Raw genomic sequence first — 22,838 nt, forward strand, 5'->3', positions numbered from 1 at the left:
TGAAGCAAAGATCAACAAAAATTAATTTGATGAAGTCACTGTTCATTCACAGTAACATCACAGTCTCGTTAGAATGACTGTGCATCTGATTTGGGTTTTCACTTCATCTCGAGAGGTTACAGTTGGAAATCGTGATATACAAAATGTTTTAAGCAGCTTACAAACAAGACTACCTTAAACTTGATAGAAACCTTCAATGAGAGTTTAGTAAGAGAGAAAAACACTAAAAACCATGAAAGAGGTAATAAACAATCACGTTGGATTAAAAACTACAAACTTGGAAGATAGAGGCTAAACTCTGTCAAGATGCTAATACTGCAATGAATCTCCTAAAATCATGCTCAAGCATAAGATATCATAATTTATCACTGACAGTATCTTTGCAATCACATCATACCAAGGTCCAGATGGACCAAATATAGTATCTACATGGAAGTTTAAGTTTATTGTCCGCCCCTGAAGGGGCTTTTGGGAAGCAAAGTAAACTAGTTCAACAAAATATAAATTTCAAGTAAAAACTTCCAATTGGCTAGAAGGAGACCAAGTGGCTAACCAAGGAGTTAAATTGGGCAATGGAGGAAAAATCCAAAAAGTAACAAGATCACCAGATTACAATTCCATTGGTCTATCCATCGAATTATCTCTATCGAATTAATTTGATGGCCTGCTCCCAGTTGGCTTGTTAGCTCAATTGGTAGAGCGCTGCACTAGTATCGCAGAGGTCAGTGGTTCGAATCCCGTACAGGCCTGAATTTTTTTCAGGTCTGATTTTCACTATTGCTTAAATAGTGCTTTACTGCGAAGGATCGTGCACATATACGTTTCTATCCACTTATAATGCCATATGAACTGCATCATGACACTGGTCAGCCAAAAACAACTTTTTTTGTCTACATTTCACTCATACCTTTTCCACTTGTGCGTAATTATCACGATCCCAGTAGATCTTAGCTTGAGACATCAACACAGGGATGTACCTACCACAAAACATGACAAGTTCTTGTTAGTGTTCACCTTGGAAAAACTCCCCAATCTTTCCAAACAGCAATGAAAAAAAAAAAAAAAACTATGCAGTTACTAAAGTTAATGTACAAAGTCATGTATATAACCAAACCCTTATACAACACTGCAGGTAAAGACCAAACAGCAGCTAAAGGGAACAATGCACAAACAAGCAAAAATGATGAGTTGTCAAGTACCTTTCCAAAGCCTCATCATATTCATTGACAGCTTTCTTCACTGTGTCATCATCATGGTTCTGTCTTGCTTCCTGAACCTTTATTCAACATAGACCACATAAGTAAATAATTTATAATAACAATTGAATCAGCCATCTTTTCAAACACTTACCTGCTTGGTCAGTTTTCTCAAAGTTTCTGTCTGTTTTGTAGCCATATCATCTAACTTGCGATAAGCCTGAAAAAGAAGTCAAATCAACCAGATAAGTTCAGTAAGTTAAGCTAGGCTATGAAATCACAACAAACTATTACAAACTTAAGGGATCAATAATTTTGTTGCAGTCCTGAAGTTACACTTAATACATCACATAGTTACATGTACCCATGACAAAAGCTCATGGGTTAGTGCTGTAAAACTCTTTGGAAGCCCTAATTGGGTTTTGTTTCATGGCTGCCCTCCAAATATGTGGTTAAATGGAACTTACAATACTAACCTCTTCTGGAGATGTTTGCTGTGTAATCATAGCATCCAGAAAGTCATACATATACTGTAAGGAAGATGAAACAACAGATTGATTTATTGATGAAGTAATTCTTTTTTCAAACAGCAGGTCAGAGTAACTCACAGAGTGGAATCAAGATTGGAAGTGTGACTAAAGTAGTAGTAAGACTGTACTTTTCTCAGATCCACTAATATTTTGGGATTTTTTTGCTAAGAGTCAAGAAACCCAATAATTAATCAATATACCAGTATGTTTAATTTGTATAAAAACAATCATTGAAGCTATGTTAAGGTTTGGAAGAAAGAGAAGACACAAAAATACAGACAAATTAATTCACTTACTGGGGTGAGGAACTTATATGTCAAATGAGCATTTTCTGCCAACACATCAGCTGCCAGGTCAAAGTACTACAGTGAAGAAAAGTTAACAGCAAGTATTGTCAAATGACATTAGTGCACCCTGTCATATTATGGAATACTCGTTTTATGGAATACTCATGTACCTTCTACCTCTTTGTCTGTCTGTCTGTCTATCAGTGTGTCTGCCTGTCTGTTTGTTGGTCAGTCTGTCTGTCTGCCCATCTATCTTTCTGATTTGTTTTGAGTCCTCAAATAAATCAGAAATCTAACTCTCTTACTTGACTCCTACCTTATAGCTACTTTCAATTGGGATATTCAAAACAAACATTCTTACCTGGTATTTCACATATAATAACAAAAGATTTCCAAAAGTTTCTATAACAGCAGAAAGAAAAATAATATATCATTTTGTTTAGATGAGAACAACAGCCTTTTAGGATGGTAACAGTATTGTGCAGTTACAACGGTGTTAACTTTAAGTTTACTTATCAGTCAAATATCTCAGTGATTTTAGAGTTTCAAAATACAAGCACTGGAATCTAAAGGAAACAACAAACTGAAATCAAATATTTAGAATTATCAAATTACAATGGGAGTAACTATTGTAAAGAAAGATAACAGTACACATCCAAATTCCAACCAAAACAAGAAAAGAAAAACTTTACAAAACTTTTATTTCCCAGTTATGTCATAGCTAACCTGGGGGGAATGGATTTTGCTGTAACAGAAACTGTAACTTTTCAAAGCCCTAGGAGAGAAAAGAACTGTAAGAATTATTGACTGTATACAAGATTTTTTACCATTGCAGCAACTTATAGTTACATGTGTACTGTATTCCTCTATTGTTTGTAGTATTGTAAAAACAAGAAAGTAGATTTTTGTTCTCATAGAGCCCTATCTGACCTCTCATTAAGACCTCCTGTAAACACATTACAATTTCTAGAATTAAGACACAAGAACTTTAATACATGTAAACTACCAAATCTTTTCTGATTATAAAAAAATATTTCACCTGAGTTGGGTTGGCCTCCATGTTCATAAGTGCTTGGTTATGCAAAGTTACTGGGTCCAGTTCCTTTAAATTTTACAGAGAAATTGTCATTAGAGCTAAGCATGCATTTTTCTAAACCACAATTGAGTTTGTTGTACATAGCAGAAAAAATCTAAACCCACATTATAGCTTAAATCTATAGATGTCAGACGAAAAATACATCAGACCACAATATTACCTGCAACTTTAGGTTAAATGAGCTTGAGCCAAGCCCAATATTGATTAACATTATTATTTACTAAATTCCTCATTTCAAACAGTTTAACACTCAAGCTAAATTTTCTCTTCTTTATCTAATGAATTATTAGTAAATATTAAATAGAACTCTATGCCCATGGCAGAGGAGCCCAAACAAAATCACTCCTAAGTATGTGAAGACAGTGCACTGACCTCTTCAGCCCTTGGAGGCATATCAGTGAGTGCTTCCTGTGCAGAGTCAACTGCGATAAAATTAACAGTCAACAAAATAAGCCATCATCCACAGTTAGTTAGTGCACACTTTGCAACATTGTACAATATATCCAGTTTAATAAGTCGCATCACCAATTATAAAATAGAGAAACCAAAAAAAAAAACAAACAAAAGCAAACAAAATAAATCTTCAACCATATATAGCTCAATGTGTCTGTAATCAAAAAATTTCCTTTTTGATACCAAAAACTGCAGTAGAGATAACACTTTAAAGAAGCTTACAGTTTTTCAGCTGGTGCTCAATTCCTGCTTTAAGGTTGAATGCTTCAATTAAAGCTGTTTCATGTAACACCTGTAATTGGGCCATATATCATTAAAAAATAATTACCATACCAAATGAATTATAATTACATGACTGTGCAAACTGTATTCAAACACATCATTATAATTTCTTACTTTCATTCTCTGAGGTGCCCAAAAGAAATTCTTCCAATATCAGAACATTATAATGTCCAAAGGTGATCTCATATCAAGAACAAAATTAAAACATGGTTTGATCTAATACCAAATTTCAGAGCTCAAATTATTGGAAATCTATAGATCAGAGAGTTAACGTGAAATTGATCTTAGCATCTTAGGAGTAAAGAGGTGATTAATCTTGTCTAGTGGCAGCCAATGCTCTTAATTCAATCCAGCCAGTGTCTCAACCTTTCCTTCCCCCCTCCCCATCAGAGAAAAGATAGAGCCAACCACCTCCTCCTAACATAAATTGGGTCTATTCCCCCTCCACAACTATAAAAAAATCCACACGAAAGAGAAAAAAACTTTAATGAAGATTTTTTAGATGATTTCACCTTGGTGTTCCCCACACTTCTGACTTCAATACCCTCCGTAGTCATTCCAACACTAAGTTCTGAAATGTTATATCAGCATAAACACATTGAGAATATTGTTAAATCAACATTATAGTCATGATCAGAAAAAAAAACACACTCAAGTAAAAACTGGGAAATCTCAGCCAAGAGTACAATTTCCAACTACATAAAATAAATATCCAGCAATAAAGTGATCGATCTTACCCGGGTGCTCTCTGATTCCACGTTCAATAATATCAGCAATATGCTTCAATGCAGGTGCATACTGCTTCAAGCTGTAGAAACACAGTGCTATGTTGTACGACAAGTCTAAAAAGAGATGAGTAAACATTACATGAGTATGTGAATGACTAGGAACATAGACTGCTAGCAACTGAAGAACTGGATTGTTTTCTGCCACACAGATTAAAACTACAGTAACGTCAGCAATCTTCTAAGCAGCAACTGAGGTGGTCAATTCAACTTCTGTCCAAAAAGCAATATTTTAAATTCACAACTGTCCTTCAAAATTTTAACAAACACCCCCCTTCTCAACTCTCCTTTCTGCTTTTCTCTCACTTTAAAATAAAGAGAGATTTCCTACCTGGTTGATAGCCAAGTATATTCATTGCTGTCTGAAATTTTTGACACGCTTCTGCATACCTTCCCTCCTGTAAAATATAATATTCATGTTGGTTGATGACAGGTCTCGGGCAACAGACAATTTATTAACAACAGAATAACCCCTTAAGGTTAAACTGGATGTCAGTAATGCTAACTAGTTATCCAAAGGTGCACTGAACTGTGTGTTAACATTTTCATTACAAAACATGTCATCACCTTGTAGAGAAGACATCCAAGATTGATTTCAGTGTCAGGATCATCTGCAGCACATTGCTCCACCATACTCTAAAATTAACATCCATATTCCATGATCAATTTTTAACTAAAGTTATTTTAGTTATCAGTGATAAATCCATTTATACCTGAATATGAAAACTTTAACAATACTCAAAGTACTCTAATTTGTGTTTGGACTGGGACAAGTTTCAGCCTGATATTCGATTAAGGTTTGACACAGGCAGGTAGTTGTCTGGGTCACATAACAGTTAGTTATCAAATGAATTTAATTTGTTGCTGTGCTTCACCTTTGCCCCCTGCAAATCCTCTTCACCATATTTGATAGCTGCCTGAAGCTTCAGTACCTGCACAGAGAGACAGGTAAACATTACACAGGTAAATATTGCAAAGCTGAGGTACTTCGTTCCCTCTACTATCCTTGTAAATATTTACAATTCATTAATTCTACCTTATATAACTTATGGACTCCTTGCCTGGGGCAATGCGTCAAATGCTTATTTAAACAAGATTTTAGTTCTTCAAAAGCAAGTTTTGCGCTTAATCTATTTCACCGATCGAAGAGAGCATGCCATCCCTTTATTTGCCAAAGCAAAAATTCTGCCTGTTACGTTCCTATATTATGAAGCCGTAAGTAAACTTATGTTTGACGTGCACAACCAGAGGGCTCCCATTAATATTTTGAAACTATTTACTAAAACATCTCATATTCATACCTACAATACTCGATCATCCAAATCGCAGCTCTTTAGTACAAAGTACTCTAGACTTAACCTACAAAAAAAGGCTTTCTCGCGTGTTGGTGTCAAAATTTGGAATAAGATACCGAAAGAATTCAAAACGTTATCAAAACATTCCTTTAATAAACAAATTAAAACGTCTTTATTTCAGATACTAGATAATGAAGATTCTTATCTTGATGTTGAAAAGATCTCCTCTAAACTTAAGGACTGCATAATTAAAACAAATTGATCCGATTGCTTTCAGTACTAATGTATTTGCTTCTATACTTTATTGAACAACTATTGATGTATTTGCCAGCTATGCTTCTTTTTATAATTTAACAATATCTAATTATTTAGTTTTTAATTTTCTTTATATATTGTAAATAATGTTTGTTGATGATTGACCCGCCTCGAATAGCAAATTTGCTATCTGCGGGTCAACATAATCTAAATTATTTTGTAAGAAAAAGAAAAATAAAGTGTGTAAAGTGTGTAAGTGTGTAAACACACAGGCACACCATGACTGCAATATACAAATACTAAGGTTATGACAGAATCATATTAAATTTTTACAACTATTGGTACAAAGCATTTTACACATTGAAATTTTATTATTTCAGTCCCACAAGAACAAAAAACACTCCATCTTGCAGACTTCTAATATTTTTAATTCAAATTTAAAAGGAGACAGTATTAGGTACCTTTCCATGATATGTGGGATTTTCAATTTGAAATGTAGCTTTCATTGCCTCTGGATACATAAAAGCTTTATACAATGCCTGCAAAAGGAATAAAAATATATTATTGTCATGAATACAATTCTAAAAATTTTGTGACCATATGATTCTGCTTAATATCTTAAGACATGGACAACTCTAGTTGAGCAAACTGAAATCATGCTTCAATGCCAGTAACACAAACCTGAGCATATGCCATTTTGTATTCATCAACCTCTGGGTGAATCTGTGTCAGCTGACCATAGCTTGAAACAAGATTAAACCATTACTGACAATGTTATACATTGTTAGCAACTGCTACAGTCAATTTGATTGCTTAATGAAGACAAGACATACACTTTCAATATATCACGAATTTGAAACAGAGGTAGGAAATGAATGAAAAGAGAAAATACTTTAATTTATTCATTTGAAACCTTTTAAGACTGTGTCAAATATTTAAACAGGTCAGTAGTTTCATAGTGCTTATGTATCAACTTTAAACTGTTTCTTGATTTTCAAAGCATAGTCTTTCAGACTATTCTTTCAACAAGCCTTTCCCTGACAGCACCTCCATACTAATGAGGTCTTAACCCAGTTTAAATTATGTTCACTGCAATAGCAAGAGATAAAACTCATCACTTTACTTTTGACCCCTATTATCAATATTGTGCTAGAATTCTGTTCCCAACCGTGAAAACCTTAGACGAAGATAGGCATTCAAGTGTAGCAGGTGGTCTAATCCTTTGAGCCCTAAGGGGAACTAGCATCTAATTTCTCCTTACATATCATCCCTGAATCACACATTACGGTCATGAGAATAAAGGAAATGGTCACCAACAAAACAAGCTCTTGATTGTTAGACAAATTCTCCTTGTCTGCACCCAAGGAAATGTATAGAGAACAGTACGGAGAATATACATGCCGATGTTAGGGTGTAAAGGGTTAAGAAATAGCAGAACTTGGCAGAGTACTCACCAGTCAGCTGCTACATCAAAACTTTGAACCTGAAAGTAGCAGTAGCCTAACAGCGAGAGGGCTGCTCTGGACTGAAATTTAAGCAATAGAAAATTCAATCAGTATAATTATAATGCATTAATGACAGATTCTGTAAAGTTATCTGAATTTACTATTGTTAGAAGTTTAGGGTCTTAGTGACAGCAATAACATTACCTTGGGATGATTTTCCAACTCCTGTGACAGAATTTGTATTGCTTCATGGAATTTTTGGTTTTTTATCTAAAACACAAATTAATCAAAACAGATTTAGTTTCAACAAGTTCAGTTCTTTACGTGACTTCCTGGAAAGGAGAAGGGGATGTCCAAGGAATTAATCAATATAAACAAAGGGTCAAGGGGCTTAAATTAACCTGGCTCCACAACAAAAAAATACTTCCCTCCTGATAAGTGCCCACAATTCAGACTATAAAATGAACAGTGCAAGGCAGAGATTTATCCAATTGATAATTAACAATTATTCCACGAGCACGTGTTGGATATGAGATGATAGATAGCCAACGAGGCGCGTAGCGCCTCGTTGGCTATAATCATCTCATATCCAACAAGCGCGAGTGGAATAATTGTTTTATTAAAAACGTTAAATTAAATTGAATTTTATTCAATTTTTAGCTCCCTTTTAATTTTAATGTGACACATACGCTTGCCATATTTGTAGATTATGGTATATTGGCTGATATACCATAATGGCTAAGCCAATAAAAAGTCTTGAATTGCATTATCCAATGATCTAGTTCTTAATAATATCATATATCCTTTGAACAACTGGGACCAGGGGTGTAAGTGATTTATGCCCTGTATACCCTCACGGTTAGCTCAATTGGTTAGACAGCTGGATTTTTATGCGGGAGGTTGAGGTTAATGGTTCAAGCCCCGGCCGGACCAACACTCAAGGTTTTAAAATAACTGAGGAGAATGCACTACCTTTCTATAATATCAAGAAATGGATAGACATTCTAGTCTTCTCGGATAAGGACGAATAAACCGTAGGTCCCGTCTCCTGCATCTATTAATTAGTTAATTTGGTTAGGCAGGGGACATTAAAGAACCCACTCACGAGATTACTGTGATGTGGTCTGGCCTGTTTACTCTGGGAACTGGGGGGAGGGGGCATCTTCAAATACGTTTCCTTCGATTGTTTGTAAACTGCTGATGCAGTCTGGCCAAAGTCCCCTGAAAAGTATTGTGATGTGCATTTGATCATATCCACATGTTAATTTGTGCAATATAAATATTAAATTATTATTATTATTATTTTTAAACTTTATTCAAACAACAGAGGCCAGAAAGCAATATAAGACCTTGCTACAGAACTAATATATCCTTAATCCAAACAAGTGATCTTCCATGCAGAATTGACCAGAATATCCCCTGTTTGTCACTCTAACTTCCACTCTAAATACATCATTCTGTTTACGGCAGATAAGAACCATTTTCAGTGTTCTCGAGGTAGATTGTACTTTCAAAGTTACAAGACTTGAAAGTTATTCAACATATCAGTCTTCTCCGTCTTTTATTGGGACAAACGCACATTATTTGGTGCGGTTGTTTACTCATACCACACCAATATAAAAAACTCCATTATTCAAAAGAATATGGAGTAATTCAGTTAAATTTTTAGTGTTACCACCGAAATTGACAAAATTCTGTTTGTTCCCGAGCAACCACTATAAACAACAGACCATCATTTTACTATGATACATTCCTGGTAAAAACCACTCACCATTCCATAAATTGTGGTTGTGTATTCACCCTCTTTCACTTGTGCACCTGCCATGATGAAAACCTAGCCTAAAACGGCATAAAATAAAGAATTTCGCGTCAAATTTAAGCTATAAAAACAAATGTTTACACGAAATGAAATCAAGATGCCCGGATTGGAAACTTGAAACTAGACACCAGTTCATCGCATTAAAGTACATAGAACGCCTGGTCAAATTTGTCTTCTTTATTCTTTATTCACGATAAATTAATCTCATTGTTGGTTCTTTGTCACCCCATCCCGCTTCTAATCGCAACTGAAGTAATTTTCGTGCTGGTAATGTATAACTTACATTTTCTAATTTCCATCTTTCTCTTGTAATTTCCTAAGGGACAGACGTTAAATTTTATAGGCACGATAAATCTAGCTTTATATTTTTTTCGGGACTACATGATTCGTCACCCGCTCGCAAATAATTTTCCTCATCTACTCTCGGGTACAATGCGTACAAGCTTTCTTGTTTTCTTGTTTCTGATCGATGGATCAACCCATAATTTGTATTTGAAATAAGGTGATTACTATCCTCGTGTTTTTTGTATTTTTTTCCAAAACGTCTAAAAAGTCAATAATTTAAAGCTGCTTGGATTCACGATCTATCAGATGAAGATTTTGTTTTTGAAAGGCTGCGTTGTTTTACACCCATTGGCTGGAGAGCAGATAATTTACTAAGTGTCATTTACATTTACTCATGAAATAGTTATCCGATGAGTGCACAGAAAGAAATTTTGAGTAGGTGACCATTACTGTGATTCCATCTCTGAAATATAACAATTCGACCTATTTCACTTTCAAAAGTTCATAAGGGTCGGTTTAAATTGAATTACTTTTAAATTCTTGTGTTCCACAAGTCTGTAAGCCACAAGTTTTCAATTATTAATCATTTCGAATCTGCTTTCAAATCTGTACTGTGTTATCTATTTGGTAGTTAACACAGTCTTGGTGAGACTGAAGTTTTGAATGATTTAATATATAAGGTATACTTGCTTACATCTAAATTATGGTTTGAAGTAATTTAATTCTCCTGATATTTAGCTATAACATAAGAATTTGGTTAACTTTGGCTGCCAGTTTAGCTGATAAGAAAACATTCCATGGATTTGATTTAAACTATTGAATTTCAAAGTAACTTGTATGTGTTACTTTTTATTATAATTCTGAGAAAAAAAATCAAATGCTATACTGCTTTGATAAAGAAATGAAAAACAAAATTATTTCAGAATCAAACTGCTAAATGAAGACAGAAGCAAAATTTATAAATTAAATAAACGTATATGTGCACGATCCTTCGCAGTAAAGCACTATTTGAGCAATAGTGAAAATCAGACCTGAAAAAAATTTCAGGCCTGTACATATGTGTGAAGGATCGTGCACATATACGTTTCATAACCGCAGTTCATACATATGTTTCATATGTTTGTTGTTGTTTGATTTATCATCTACGGGTTTATGTCGAATTAATTTGATGGCCTGCTCCCAGTTGGCTTGTTAGCTCAATTGGTAGAGCGCTGCACTAGTATCACAGAGGTCAGTGGTTCGAATCCCGTACAGGCCTGAAATTTTTTTCAGGTCTGATTTTCACTATTGCTCAAATAGTGCTTTACTGCGAAGGATTGTGCACATATACGTTTCATAACCGCAGTTCATACATATGTTTCATATGTTTGTTGTTGTTAAATTAAATAAAATTGAACATCTGGCAAAAAATCAGAACATGTAGAAATTAAAATAATGTAACATTGTGTTTGTATTTTTCAGGTTCAGACATGTATATTTTGTGTCGAATTGCACTAGCTGTGGTGATGTGCCTTCCTGTTTCTGGAGTAAAATTGCCATCAGATATGTCCCAAGGTGTGTACTTAAACCTTTCTTAAATAGATCCATTAAAATCAAAAGAGCTGTCAAATGTTATCCAAAAAAGTAACCTCAAGACATATGTATACTATTGAGGTAAACAGCCAGTCTCTGCTTGGATCATTATTTGGAAAACCCTTCAAAAGTTCCTTGAATCATCAATAGATCTTGCATGCTAATATTTATTGAATCCATGCCAAAAAATTATCACTTTTTAGCTTTACTCCTGACAAAATGAAACAACCTAAGATCAAGGTAAATTTGTTGAAAAAAAAAAAGGTATTAAGCCCAAATTTTCTCTTAACCATACTTAGATCACATTAATTAAAATTAATGATGGAGAATTACCAAATTGATTTTCTGTTGTCATCACATTTTTTTCAGGAATTTTTTGTGAGGGCTGTAGTGCTGTTATGAAAGGTACATTTTTAGTAAAGCTTTGTCCTTTACAATTACAGGAGTCCTTTATCTTGGAAAGAGAATTACCTGTTAGCCCACCAACTCTCATCAGTACTTTCATTTAGCAACAACAGTAACTTAGGCAAAAACTGAAAAAACACAATGGTCTCTATTTTGTGTTTTAGAGCTAGACAAGATATTGGCAAAAAGGAGTTCAGATCCCAGAGAGCTGCAGGTGGTAGAAGCAATGGAGGACATTTGCCAAACAAAATATTTCTCAAAATATGATTATTCGCCACCAACTACAGTCAAAGCCTGCAGATTTTTAATAGGTAAGTCATTACTAAATACATGAGCAAAATATTCCAACAACTGTGGTAATATTTTACAAAACTGAAAGTGTAAAATTCAGTCATCATTATAGGCTCATTTTATTGAGAGCTTAAAGTATAGATAAGGTCTGTTAGAGAGAAGGGGAAATTGATATTTATGAGTTGGGAGTGAAAAGGTTAATTTTTTTTCAATGGGAAGCTTCTTTTTTTGTTTTACTCAGAAAAATATGAAGAAGACATAGAACAGTTGTTGATGGACAATGTTAATAACTCGGAACAAGAGGTTTGTTACAAGCTGACCAAAGCATGTGAAGGTGTGGATAGAAGTAAAAAAGAGAAAGAACCCCTTAATTACCGTTTCAATAATCAGCCTCAGGAGGTCAAGACTGAATCAGCTTCAAAAGATGATGATGGTATTCACCGCATGAATGTGGATATTAATGATCCCGGAGCTGCAGAGAGGCTGGCAGAGCAGATTAAATCACAACTGGGACAGGAGGGGATGGGAGGTGGCATGGGAAATGATGAGGATGATGATGAGGAAGAAGAAGAAGAGGAAGGAGACAATGAAGACAAAGAAAATGGTGAAGCTGGAGAAGAGGATGATAAGAAATCTTTTGAAGTGAAAACTGAATTATAGTTGAACACAAAAAGTTAGTCCACCTAGCAAATTAATATATATTTCTATATACGCAGGAATTTTTAAGGCTTAGCAATGCAGGGAATGTTTTCTTTTGAAACAACTTCCATCAAGTAAGAAAAAGGCACAAGGTACTACCACATGTGTCTCATGCTAGGTAAAGGAAAGTTCTGCTTTGCAAAAAGTCTTGCAGTAACCTGGAGCACATTTGGTGAATTAATGTGTATCCACCCATGTACAATTTGAAGTGCAAAACTATATATGGGTTGATATAACGGTTGAGAGTTGGTTGATACTCAGCTGATGTGTTGGTCGGCGTGTCGGTCATCAGTCAGTTGACACTTGGTCAATGGTAAGTCGACACTCAGTTGCTCAATTGACACTTGGTTGATACTTGGTCGACGCTTGGTCGATGGTCGGTTGATAGTTGGCCAATACTGGGTCAAGTCTCAGTGGATAGCTGGTTGATATATTGGCTGAGATGTACATAAGCTAATACAGCAGCTAACACTCAACCAATTCTCAACTGGGTAACTATAGACTCTCACCTTAGTGTCAAGCGAGTGTCAACCAAGTGTCAACTGAGTGTTGACCGACATATCGTGTCTAGCAGTGAAATTTTCTTTGGATACTGCAACCAATGAGAGGCTCATAATGAGATGTGACATCTCACTGACAATTAATGCGGGTCAAGTAGAAATATCTTCAAGCTGCAAATTTTAAAGATATTTATACAATACAACAATACGATAATTATCAAGCATCGTAAAGAGTCTCGTTAGTTGATTAGTATCATAATGATAAACGATATGGAAATTAAAAGCTGAAAATGAAATAAATGTTTAATTCCTAATGAGAGAACTACATCATTTCCGTTGACCTCTTCGAATTTTGCCCACATCATGAGTGGACGGCAAAACAACAGAAACAACGAGCGAATTCGAAGCCCTAAAATCGAGTTGGCTTATAAAGTAGTAGGACATGGAATCCTGAAGCTGGCTGGGAGGAGTACGTTTGGAAATGGAAAAACTTTCGGTGATGTTTTGGATGTTCTCTGCCCTGCGCGGTCTTGGAAGCCGTACCTTGGATGATTTCCAGACATTTTCCGTGATCACTTGAATCACACCGAGATCGATCACTCCGAGTTTCGGCAACCACCAGAATTCAATTAACGTATCAAGTAACTAACGCAACGCGGTCTCAAACCAGTAGGGTACTTTGCTTGTGACATTTCCTTCCGGAATGTCACTTCGTCCTGCTTTCAATCGCACTTGAAATAGTTTTCAGTCAGGTATTGTATACTTTATTCTTTGTAATAGTTTTTTCTCTATTCACAGTCCCAAGGGATAGAGGTTGAGTTTCAGGCTGGTCAGCATCGACCTCAGCCATTTTTCTTGTGACTTAAGGCTGTTGCAATTTTATCAGCTTTCGCGATCGACCTCAGTCATTTTTCTTGTGACTAGGTTATTGCAATTTTATCAGCTTTCGCGATCGAGTTCAGTGCGCACAGGCTTTCCGGTATTTATACATTAGATCTACCCTTGATTTTAATTTGAAATAGGTTAGTAACCATGTTTATGCTTTATTTTAGTCATTTTTTTGTCATAATCTTCCTAAAGGTAATTCATTCAAAGCTCGGCTTGAAGTTACAAAAGACCCCGTTGTTTAGGAGACTGCGTTATTCTATACCTATTAGCCATCGGGCACAATTATCACAGGTGAGAGTCAGTCGTACATTAGTTATTTATGCACGAGCATAAATTTTGAGAGTGTGTCGACTGCTACCGAAATATAGCATTCGACCCTTCACATAAAAGAGGTATGATGGACCATGAATTTTCGTGTGCTCTTAAGTCTGTAAGCCACAACTTTTCGATTATGTCAGTATTAGACTCAAACTTGCTTTCTTATCTTTGTGGAAAACGACTCAACAAAGTACCGTAAATCCTTTAATAAGTTCCCCGGGGGACTTATCTATTTCAGGTACTTTGCAGGGGGGGGGCTTACTAATTTAGCTCAATGTTCGCTACCAGAATATAATAGGATATGAGGTACAGTATTTATTCAAAAATTGTTCTCATTTTACATTTTTTTCATTACCAAATTGGCAGAGTCAAATGAGTTGCATGATTTTTCATAATCATCTTGTAAATCATATTTTATTGATGCCAGCATGATAACATCAATCAATCAATCACCATGATCAATTTTAAATGACAAACTAAAATTACAGTTCTTGAATAAATTTTTGGGGTGGAGGGGTGGGGGGAAGCTTAATAAATTTTTTCCTCTAAGGAGGGGGAAGAGCTTATTAGAGGGGGGTGGCTTAATAGAGAGGGGGCTTAATAGAGTATTTAAAGTATTAGCTTGATGAGAGTTTTGCAGAAAAATTGTCTCACATTCTTGTACATCATATATTTCAAAGTTATTTCAAAGTTATGTGCATTTAAACACAAAAAGAGAGGCAAGTGCATTTCTGCCCTATGGTTTAGCTGGTGGGCAAATATTCCAAGCAGTTCATTTCTAATTAATAAGAAGAAAGTTTCTGTGTAACGTTGTAGCATTTTTATTCTGTTTTTTGTTGTTTCATCTATCTTTTTCCTTTTCTTTGTAACTGCAATATTTAAAGTCTTACAGTACTTTATATATTAATGGTTTCTTTTCCTGTCAGTAAGGACAAAAACTAGGAAATGTGAAACATTGCAATACTTGAGTAAATTACTGAAAAATATATTAAAATAAATTTCATTATCAAACTATTTAATAGTAATTGAATCAAAATGTACAACCCAAATGAAATTAACATCTAGGCTAAAAGTCTAATAATCCAATAGTATGTGTCAGATCATAGCATCATTGCCATCTTGTGTTTCTGTCTATTTTCTTTTTAGGTTTAAAAATGTTCACTCTAGGTAGAATAACTTTGGTTGTAGTGCTGAGCCTTCCCATATCTGGTTTGATATTGCCTCCAGATATATCCCAAGGTTTGTGCTTTTCAATTAAATTCCTTTCAGAGTAAGTAAGCAGAAAATCTTAATCTAACCTGAAAATACATTAATATAAATAGCTATTCAGTCAAAATTTACTTTTGACCATACTTGGATCTAGTTCTCATTTTGAGTTTTCGTTGAGATTAATTTTTTTTATGTTGATACTCAGGAGTTTATTGTGAGAGTTGTTGCGCTGTTATGAAAGGTAAATTTTCAGTGCAATTTGTTTTTTATGTTAACTGTTTTAGGTCTGTATGTTTCTTACAATTTTTGATCTGTTACTTAACCAGTCAAAATTCAGTGATTATTGATCAAATTTTAACCTTTGGGAAATACCACCAGATAAATATTACAAGGGACAAAATGTTACCAAGTAATGTGCAACAGTTATGTCATATGACTGATTTTTCCTCTATTATATACTAACTAAAGATGACTCAATTACACTGATATGCTTTAAGAGGCTAGCTTTTCCATGATTACCATTTTTTAATTAATATTTTAATGTACAGGACTAAAAAAAAAACAATAATCTTCACTCTGCTTCTGATACAAATTAATTTCAAAAAACATGTACAATTTACTGCATCTACTAAATGATACTAATTTATTCATATTTCATCATATTTTATTCAAGTCTACAACAAATTTAATAAAAAAATTAATTAGGTCAGGAAAAGTATTACTTGCATGCAGTGAAAATTTGAGTTAGGGGTCCTTTATCTTGAAAACAGAATTGGATGTTGGCCCTCCTTCTTCCACAAATTTTTCATACAAAGAGGCACCATGGGTAAAAGAAAAGGACAATGTTCTATACTTTTTGTTTTAGAACTGGACAAGTTTTTGGCAAAAAAGAGTTCAGACCCCAGAGAGCTACAGGTGGTAGAGGCAATAGAAGATGTTTGCAGATCAAAACATTTAAATAAGTATGGATATTCACCAATAACTCTTGTCAAAGCCTGCAGATTTTTAATAGGTAAGTCATAGATGAATTATAAGTTACAAGATTGTAGCTTTTAACTTAGCAAAATAATCCTGAACAACATCCGTGAGATTGTGCATTATTAAAAGGAAAAATTCAGAAAAAATTTGGCTGGCGAACATTTTAGCAATTAATCAGTAGCAAAATCGTCGCTTGTGAAAGGGTGAAATTTTATAAAGACAAACCTCTTTTTTTTTTAACAGGGAAACATGAAGAAGACATAGAACAGCTGTACCTGAGAGGGGTTGATAGCGTTAACACAGAGAAAGAGTTTTGTTACAAGCTGAGCAAGATATGTGAAGGTGTAGACAGAAGTAAAAAAGCAAAAGATCCCCTTCAGAAACGCTCCAAGCATGACACAGCGAAGTTGGTGGAACGGATTAAATCACAAAAACAACAGCATGTGAAGGGAGGCCACCCGGGAGATAACAAGGTTGTCTACAAAGAAAAAACTGAATTATAGTTGAAGCAAAAAATAACTATATCCAGAAAATTGAAATACTTCTTTGTAGGTGGGGATTTTCTTGGCTTACTATTGCCGAGTAATACGGACGAGATTTCCTTTTGAAATCATCGTTTAAAAGTAAAAACTGTTGCAAGTAATAACAGTGCACTGTACGGGTTAAACGGCAGTTTTTCCCTACCCAGTGTTTTGCGGCAACTTGCAACACGTTTGATGAATGCCTACAATATACCTGCATACTACATTAAACGCAAACTTGACGAGCCAAGAGCAGTTCTTAGTTTTCTCAGCTGATGTTCCATTTTGACGACGAAAGTACATTACATACTTTCTGATGGGTATCGCTCGATTGAGAAATTTCCCGCCGTTACGCTGCAGCCAGTCGTTGGTTTCATGTAAACTGACTCTTTCCTGCAAATTTTCTAGAAATTTATCTTAAGTTATAATTCACCTTAGCCTAATGTATTCTTAATGTTATGACGATTAGATGCTGAGAACCGAATTAATGTTTTGTTCCCTATAAGAGAAATATTAACGGCAACTTTTCCCATTCAACGAGGACTGCCCTCGTTCCCAGAATGATTAGGTGTGTTAGGCCGCGAATTATTCCTACACTTTTTTATTTTTGCCTTCAGCGATAAGTATGCCTTTTCCTTCAGCAGACAATGTCACTAAAATGCTATACTGTTAGTTACTTTTTGTCACAAATTTCTGATTGCAGTGCAGTTGGCATTTTAAAGGAAGTGATTTAAACGAGTAAAACCAGTTTAGTTGCACTTGTTTAAAATTTTACCGCCTCAGTTGAGAGAATTTCCCCTTCGGTTATTAAAATCCAGCAGATCAGCTAGGCTTCATTTTTCCTTCATTTTCTCTTCTTTCGCGCGGACTCCCCGAGTTTCCTTCGCCTCTGTTAGCTTGTGAAAATGCAAAAACATTATTTAAAAGTCACCCATCCTGTAGAGATTTAGAATTAACTTGTACTTTTTTGCTGAAGTAATTGGTCCTAACCGGAGGTTGTAAGAATTATTCTAATAAAACTGACTGATTTGATAGTCGGCAATTAGTCTTGTAAGATATTCCGAGATGATACCAAAATATACTTTAGTGGAGAAGGTAATTTCACATAATCATTTTATGGCGGACTTAACATTACTGCGACGTCACAACACGAACCTAAAACGTGTAAGCAGTAAAGTTATGATGATTGGAACCATATGTTCCACAGATTCCTTAAAACTTCATGGACTGCATGTAAGCTCATTGACGATTCTGTGTAGGATTGTTCCGTTTTTATTACACACCAACCTTAAGGTGACAAGCGCATCTTAAGACGAAAATTTTGTCTGGCGTAGGAAATGATTCTAAGAGGGCTCAACGATGATATGGTTTTAACGCCTCGAATGTAAAAATAGCGATATCCGCATGATCACGTTACGTGAATCGAACTTGAACTCTTCAAAACCCAGGACGAGCGCCAGCTGCAAAAAGGTACTGTTTTGTCTACGTTGTAGTCATAACCACGCGTTGGGTGGCGCATGTAGCCTAATTTTCGCTGCTGCCTTGTTACCTGACGTTATAACTTGAAGCTACAATCCAGCAATTCTTGATATTTCTGCCGGAACCGACCGAAGCGTATTTAAGGTCTAGACAGTACTGCTTATTACAATCACTTACTTTTCTTAAATGGCCGTAAAACCATACCTATGTCTTTTGTTATTGTAATGATGAAAAACTAACCCTGATTCAGTGAACTGAATTTATTCGTAAAATTATTCCCAACTTCGAGCTGAAATAGTTATGAAATTGAAATGTAAACCTGAAGATGTTGAATTTAGTGAAATGTTCATCACAATGATTTTTTTTTTCAGAATAAGAATTACTCTAAATCATACTCCAAGTAATATTCGTGGTAAGTTTTCAGAGGTACTAGATCTTTTTCCTTTCAATATTGAACAACATCGACCACTTTTTTCCTCAAAATCGACGAGATGTCCACCGTTTACATGAAGGATGGAAACAATTTCAAATTCAGCCGTAATTCAATGAAGGTATATAAAACAAACAAAAGCTGAGGGCAGTAAAACAAGCATATGTATCTTATATTCAATTATGTCAAGGATGGATGCAGGGACATCAATGACTCGTCATTGAGAATCGGGGTCGTCACATAAAAGATCTCTCTCTCAGATCATCATTAATGCATAACCAGCGTTACCGACTGTCCACCCTCAGCTTAATTAAAAACTTCTCAATAACAACAATGCAATAGTTGGCTAAAAATTCGTTAATTTGAGACAGAAAACGTCTATCCTCTCTTCTGGCGATTTGCTCGTCTTTTTTTTTTTGGTTCGTCAGAGTATGGTACATTTCTGTTTCTCCGCGAATGGATTTTCCCGTCTTTCTGGTGGATGAATAAGGGGATCTTTTGTGCCATTTTGTGTGCAATACTCCTTTAGCCTGAAAGGAATAATTAAAGAAGAAGTGTCAATCACTGTATCGCTAAAAGATCATAAAGTTTACCCGTTCTAAAGAAAAGCGCGTGAAGGATTCATATTATCGCGATTCGAACGTGTCGATGAGAAGCGCCCGGTGAAAACGAAGGTCTCTTTGATGGGTTTTCTTCTCAGGTAGAGTAAAATATCTTCCAGCTGTCCTCTTCAAGGATTTCATTCAAGGAGAGCTTCAAGGCAAAACACAATTTTCACAAACAAAAAGTAAATTCAACCTGTCTCTTGAGAGGCTTTGTTAACGCAGGTTGCAGCTAGGATTCACTCCTAGTAGAGCTTGTGGTATCCTTGATTTAAGGATAAAGGGTACATGTTCATTTAACCAGAGAAATAAAAAAATAGACGGAAAATTAAATTGTTTTCTTGGGAATAACACACACATTTTGATTTGAATCTCTGAACACTGATTTTTGTTTCAGTCGTAGTCAAGATTAGGCTTTTCGCAATGTTAAAGCCGTCGGAAAAAACCGCCCATAAAATTGCTTACTTCTATAAATAAAAACACACTATTTAGCCAAATACATTCGCTGCAGGAAACTTTGTGGATATTTAAGCCGCAAAAAATAATTTCCAGGCATAATCTTTTGGCGAAAATCTAAAAGGAAAACGATAAACGGCGTTATGGACCGTCTCCCAAATTAATATTCGCTTCATGATTTAAACTTGTGAATTTACAAATTTAAATGACAAGATCATGGTATACTTACTCGTTGCTGCATATAGAAACCGGCAACCGCGAAATTCTCAGCTGATCTCTCAAGCTTTCCACGGTTTTCAACATCTGTGTTCTGTCCATAGTTCACCAGAAAGTTGTTTTACAAGCTTCCTGAAGCTTGTCTTTCGCTTCAGCTTTCGATCTTCTTTCACGGTCGCTCTCTGTTATGCCTGATGGTCATGCAAAGGTTTTTAATTCGGAGCTGTTTCATTGGGCAGCACAGACAAAGTCAACGAAAGTGAGCAATTAACATGAAAAATGAACCAATCAGAGAGCGGATCAACGACAAACGAATGGTAATCTATAGCTACAGGTGTAACTGAAGGTCTTCTGCTGTAGTAAATCGTAAGCTGAATGTATACGGATATGATTCGATTTGCTTGCAACAATTCCCTGAAACTCAATGTGACGTTAAATTTTTTTGACCGAAACTCCAGCGATGACCATTTTACATATGATATACATATATGTAAGACATTTTCAGGTCTTCTGGTCAATTTGTTTATTTATTCAGTGTATTTGCATCTATTGTAGAAAAGTTCTGGTAGTCTGGTCGTCAAATGCTTCCGGAATATTTTGTCGCTGTGCCAACGATCTAGATAATTCTCTTCCTTAAATGGTTGAAAACCATCGGCAATTCCGTGCTTTTTAGCATGCCGTACACGAAAACATTTCTTAAAATACTTTTCTTTGCAGTTCGGTAGAAACCCCGGCTAACGACATCAACACATTTTTTATTATTGCGATTAAGAAAAGAAGAAAAGAAAATATACCGTGTTGCTATTTACGTAAACAGTTCGAAGATGTAAAAAAGCGGTCTGATTTGCCACTACATTAGTTTATGAATAGCGAATTCCGGTTTTCCTTTAAAAAGAATCCCTTAAAGTACTTTTAATCTCTACATCGCAATGTGATTTTTCTGCCAATGTTGGTAATCTAAAGTTATTTCTTTCCTTAATTGGGTGATATTCTAAGTTATTTTACAATCCATTACCGAACAGTTCTCAAGGCAGCAAAGGGTTTTAAATAACAACAATAATGACAAATGCACGAAGCAACGGCGAGAGTGATGAAAAGTTGCGAGAATGTCTTCCTACCCATAATTTTTAGGTTTGTTACATTTTCCATCAACGACACACTCCAGAGATCAGTCGATAATTCAAAAGACAGTTACAACGCTTGCCTAACGGAAATAAACCATCATGGCGACAGTTTCATTATTTTCTTCTTACCATTTGATTGGATTAGATTATTTATGTAACAATTATAGTTAAATAATCGGTGGAAGACTCAGACTGAGGCACTTCCCTGAGTTCCAGTTTTACTGGAAATGAAAAGAATTATGAGTGGGGACTTAACCTTTAGATTGTTTTAAATTTTTCCCTTCCACCGACGGATAATAATTCTGCTCTTTTAAGGTGTGTTGCATTTAATTCGTTAGAAAACATGTGATCTAATCATGATTAAGATCAAAACACTCGTCGTTTACAACTCGATCATCAAAAAACGGAAATTGAAATTCCTTTTATTGCTAAAAATAAATCAATTTGAAATTAGGATATGTCTATTTCCACGTTTCTTATTCGTTGCTTCGTCAGAACACCTATTCTCACGCCAGAAAAACGATGCAAATAAAAAAGAAATAAAAATGAGAAAGGGTACTTGATGAATAACCCAGTTATCATGATTTTGTTTTTTGATAAAATGTCTTGTTATTAAATTGTGATCCAGAATTTCCTCCAAACATAGTTTTAAAATATCATTTCGGTCATAAAACCAGTCTCTACCCCAGATCCCATGCGTCATAGGTATTCTGTCCCAGTCTTTTGTAAAGGAAAACTCGTTGAGCAAAAGTAATGTGTGCCAAAAGTTTGCTATTTTTTCTTTAAGAGTGATCTTCATAAAAGGAAAAACGAAATCAATCCTAATTATAGACGTATTGTCAGAAAGCATGATGGTTTCTTTATTTTGAGTTACATACTTGCTCTGATAAAACATAATTAGCTGCTGGACTTGATATTCCATATTAGAAGTTTCTGATAAAATGTCTTGTTATTAAATTGTGATCCAGAATTTCCTCTAAACATAATTTTAAAATATCATTTCGGTTATAAAACTAGTTAATCACAGTTTCTTCTGTCAGTTCCCAGAGTCAACTGCTGCACATTTGGGGGTCGCGCTTTCACCCACGCTGCGCCGGTTCTATGGAATTCTTTACCGCTGACTATTAGATCTAGTAGCAGTATTTCTATGTTTAAAAAAAGACTGAAGACTTTTCTCTTTAAAAAGACTTTTAATTTGTGATTTTTGGTCTATTTGATATATATTCTTATTGTACAGCGCTTTTGAATATTGATCAATAGTTAAAGCGCTCTATAAATATATTATTATTATTAGAAGCGGTTCCTTAATGTGTCAAAATGTTTGATGGACTTCCTGTGAAAGCAGAAACTGGGAGAACTGGGACAGTATAGACGCATTCTTTACTTTCAGTTATCTCGCACCAAGATCTGTCACTCAGTGAA

At 35.2% G+C, this 22,838-nt stretch overlaps 4 protein-coding genes across 5 annotated transcripts in view; 2 read left to right on the forward strand and 2 right to left on the reverse strand.

Annotated features, from left to right (window-relative positions):
- LOC111337152 (intraflagellar transport protein 70A) overlaps positions 1-9,557 on the reverse strand; it is a 13,679-nt gene extending 4,122 nt beyond the window's left edge. Inside the window, exons 1-20 of the mRNA XM_088735336.1 lie at positions 9,396-9,557; positions 7,829-7,894; positions 7,634-7,704; positions 6,861-6,921; positions 6,637-6,718; positions 5,505-5,557; positions 5,197-5,265; positions 4,961-5,027; positions 4,582-4,686; positions 4,357-4,415; positions 3,785-3,854; positions 3,482-3,531; positions 3,053-3,115; positions 2,740-2,788; positions 2,375-2,415; positions 2,023-2,088; positions 1,673-1,726; positions 1,351-1,416; positions 1,200-1,276; positions 908-977 (exon numbers count right to left, since the gene is read on the reverse strand). Coding sequence (XP_088591462.1) covers positions 908-977; positions 1,200-1,276; positions 1,351-1,416; positions 1,673-1,726; positions 2,023-2,088; positions 2,375-2,415; positions 2,740-2,788; positions 3,053-3,115; positions 3,482-3,531; positions 3,785-3,854; positions 4,357-4,415; positions 4,582-4,686; positions 4,961-5,027; positions 5,197-5,265; positions 5,505-5,557; positions 6,637-6,718; positions 6,861-6,921; positions 7,634-7,704; positions 7,829-7,894; positions 9,396-9,449 — 1,293 coding nt within the window. The 5' untranslated portion in view covers positions 9,450-9,557. The remainder of the gene's footprint in view (positions 1-907; positions 978-1,199; positions 1,277-1,350; positions 1,417-1,672; positions 1,727-2,022; positions 2,089-2,374; positions 2,416-2,739; positions 2,789-3,052; positions 3,116-3,481; positions 3,532-3,784; positions 3,855-4,356; positions 4,416-4,581; positions 4,687-4,960; positions 5,028-5,196; positions 5,266-5,504; positions 5,558-6,636; positions 6,719-6,860; positions 6,922-7,633; positions 7,705-7,828; positions 7,895-9,395) is intronic.
- Positions 9,558-9,594: 37 nt separating this feature from the next.
- Positions 9,595-12,691, forward strand: LOC111337153 (uncharacterized). The gene is made up of 5 exons (XM_022943390.2): positions 9,595-9,710; positions 11,190-11,282; positions 11,670-11,705; positions 11,870-12,016; positions 12,238-12,691. The coding sequence occupies exons 2-5, from the start codon at positions 11,198-11,200 to the stop codon at positions 12,654-12,656; spliced, it is 687 nt and encodes a 228-aa protein (XP_022799125.1). The 5' UTR covers positions 9,595-9,710; positions 11,190-11,197; the 3' UTR covers positions 12,657-12,691.
- A 1,122-nt stretch (positions 12,692-13,813) lies between these two features.
- On the forward strand, positions 13,814-17,231 carry LOC111337154 (uncharacterized). 2 transcript variants are annotated; one of them, XM_022943391.2, is made up of 6 exons: positions 13,814-13,947; positions 14,276-14,374; positions 15,548-15,640; positions 15,816-15,851; positions 16,476-16,622; positions 16,832-17,231. In XM_022943391.2, exons 3-6 carry the CDS (start codon positions 15,556-15,558, stop codon positions 17,089-17,091), a joined length of 528 nt encoding a protein of 175 aa, XP_022799126.1. In that variant the 5' UTR covers positions 13,814-13,947; positions 14,276-14,374; positions 15,548-15,555; the 3' UTR covers positions 17,092-17,231. The 2 variants fall into 2 exon arrangements, with proteins under 2 accessions (XP_022799126.1, XP_022799128.1); XM_022943393.2 differs by lacking the exon at positions 14,276-14,374 and having other exon boundaries at positions 13,815-13,947.
- Positions 17,232-19,297: 2,066 nt separating this feature from the next.
- On the reverse strand, positions 19,298-20,483 carry LOC111337156 (guanine nucleotide-binding protein subunit gamma-e). The gene is made up of 2 exons (XM_022943395.2): positions 20,306-20,483; positions 19,298-19,548 (listed from the first exon to the last, which is right to left on the reverse strand). The coding sequence occupies exons 1-2, from the start codon at positions 20,392-20,394 to the stop codon at positions 19,443-19,445; spliced, it is 195 nt and encodes a 64-aa protein (XP_022799130.1). The 5' UTR covers positions 20,395-20,483; the 3' UTR covers positions 19,298-19,442.
- Positions 20,484-22,838: the final 2,355 nt, after the last annotated feature.

The sequence above is a fragment of the Stylophora pistillata genome, chromosome 10, assembly GCF_964205215.1.
Source record: "Stylophora pistillata chromosome 10, jaStyPist1.2, whole genome shotgun sequence".
In the NCBI taxonomy this organism is placed as follows: domain Eukaryota; kingdom Metazoa; phylum Cnidaria; class Anthozoa; order Scleractinia; family Pocilloporidae; genus Stylophora; species Stylophora pistillata.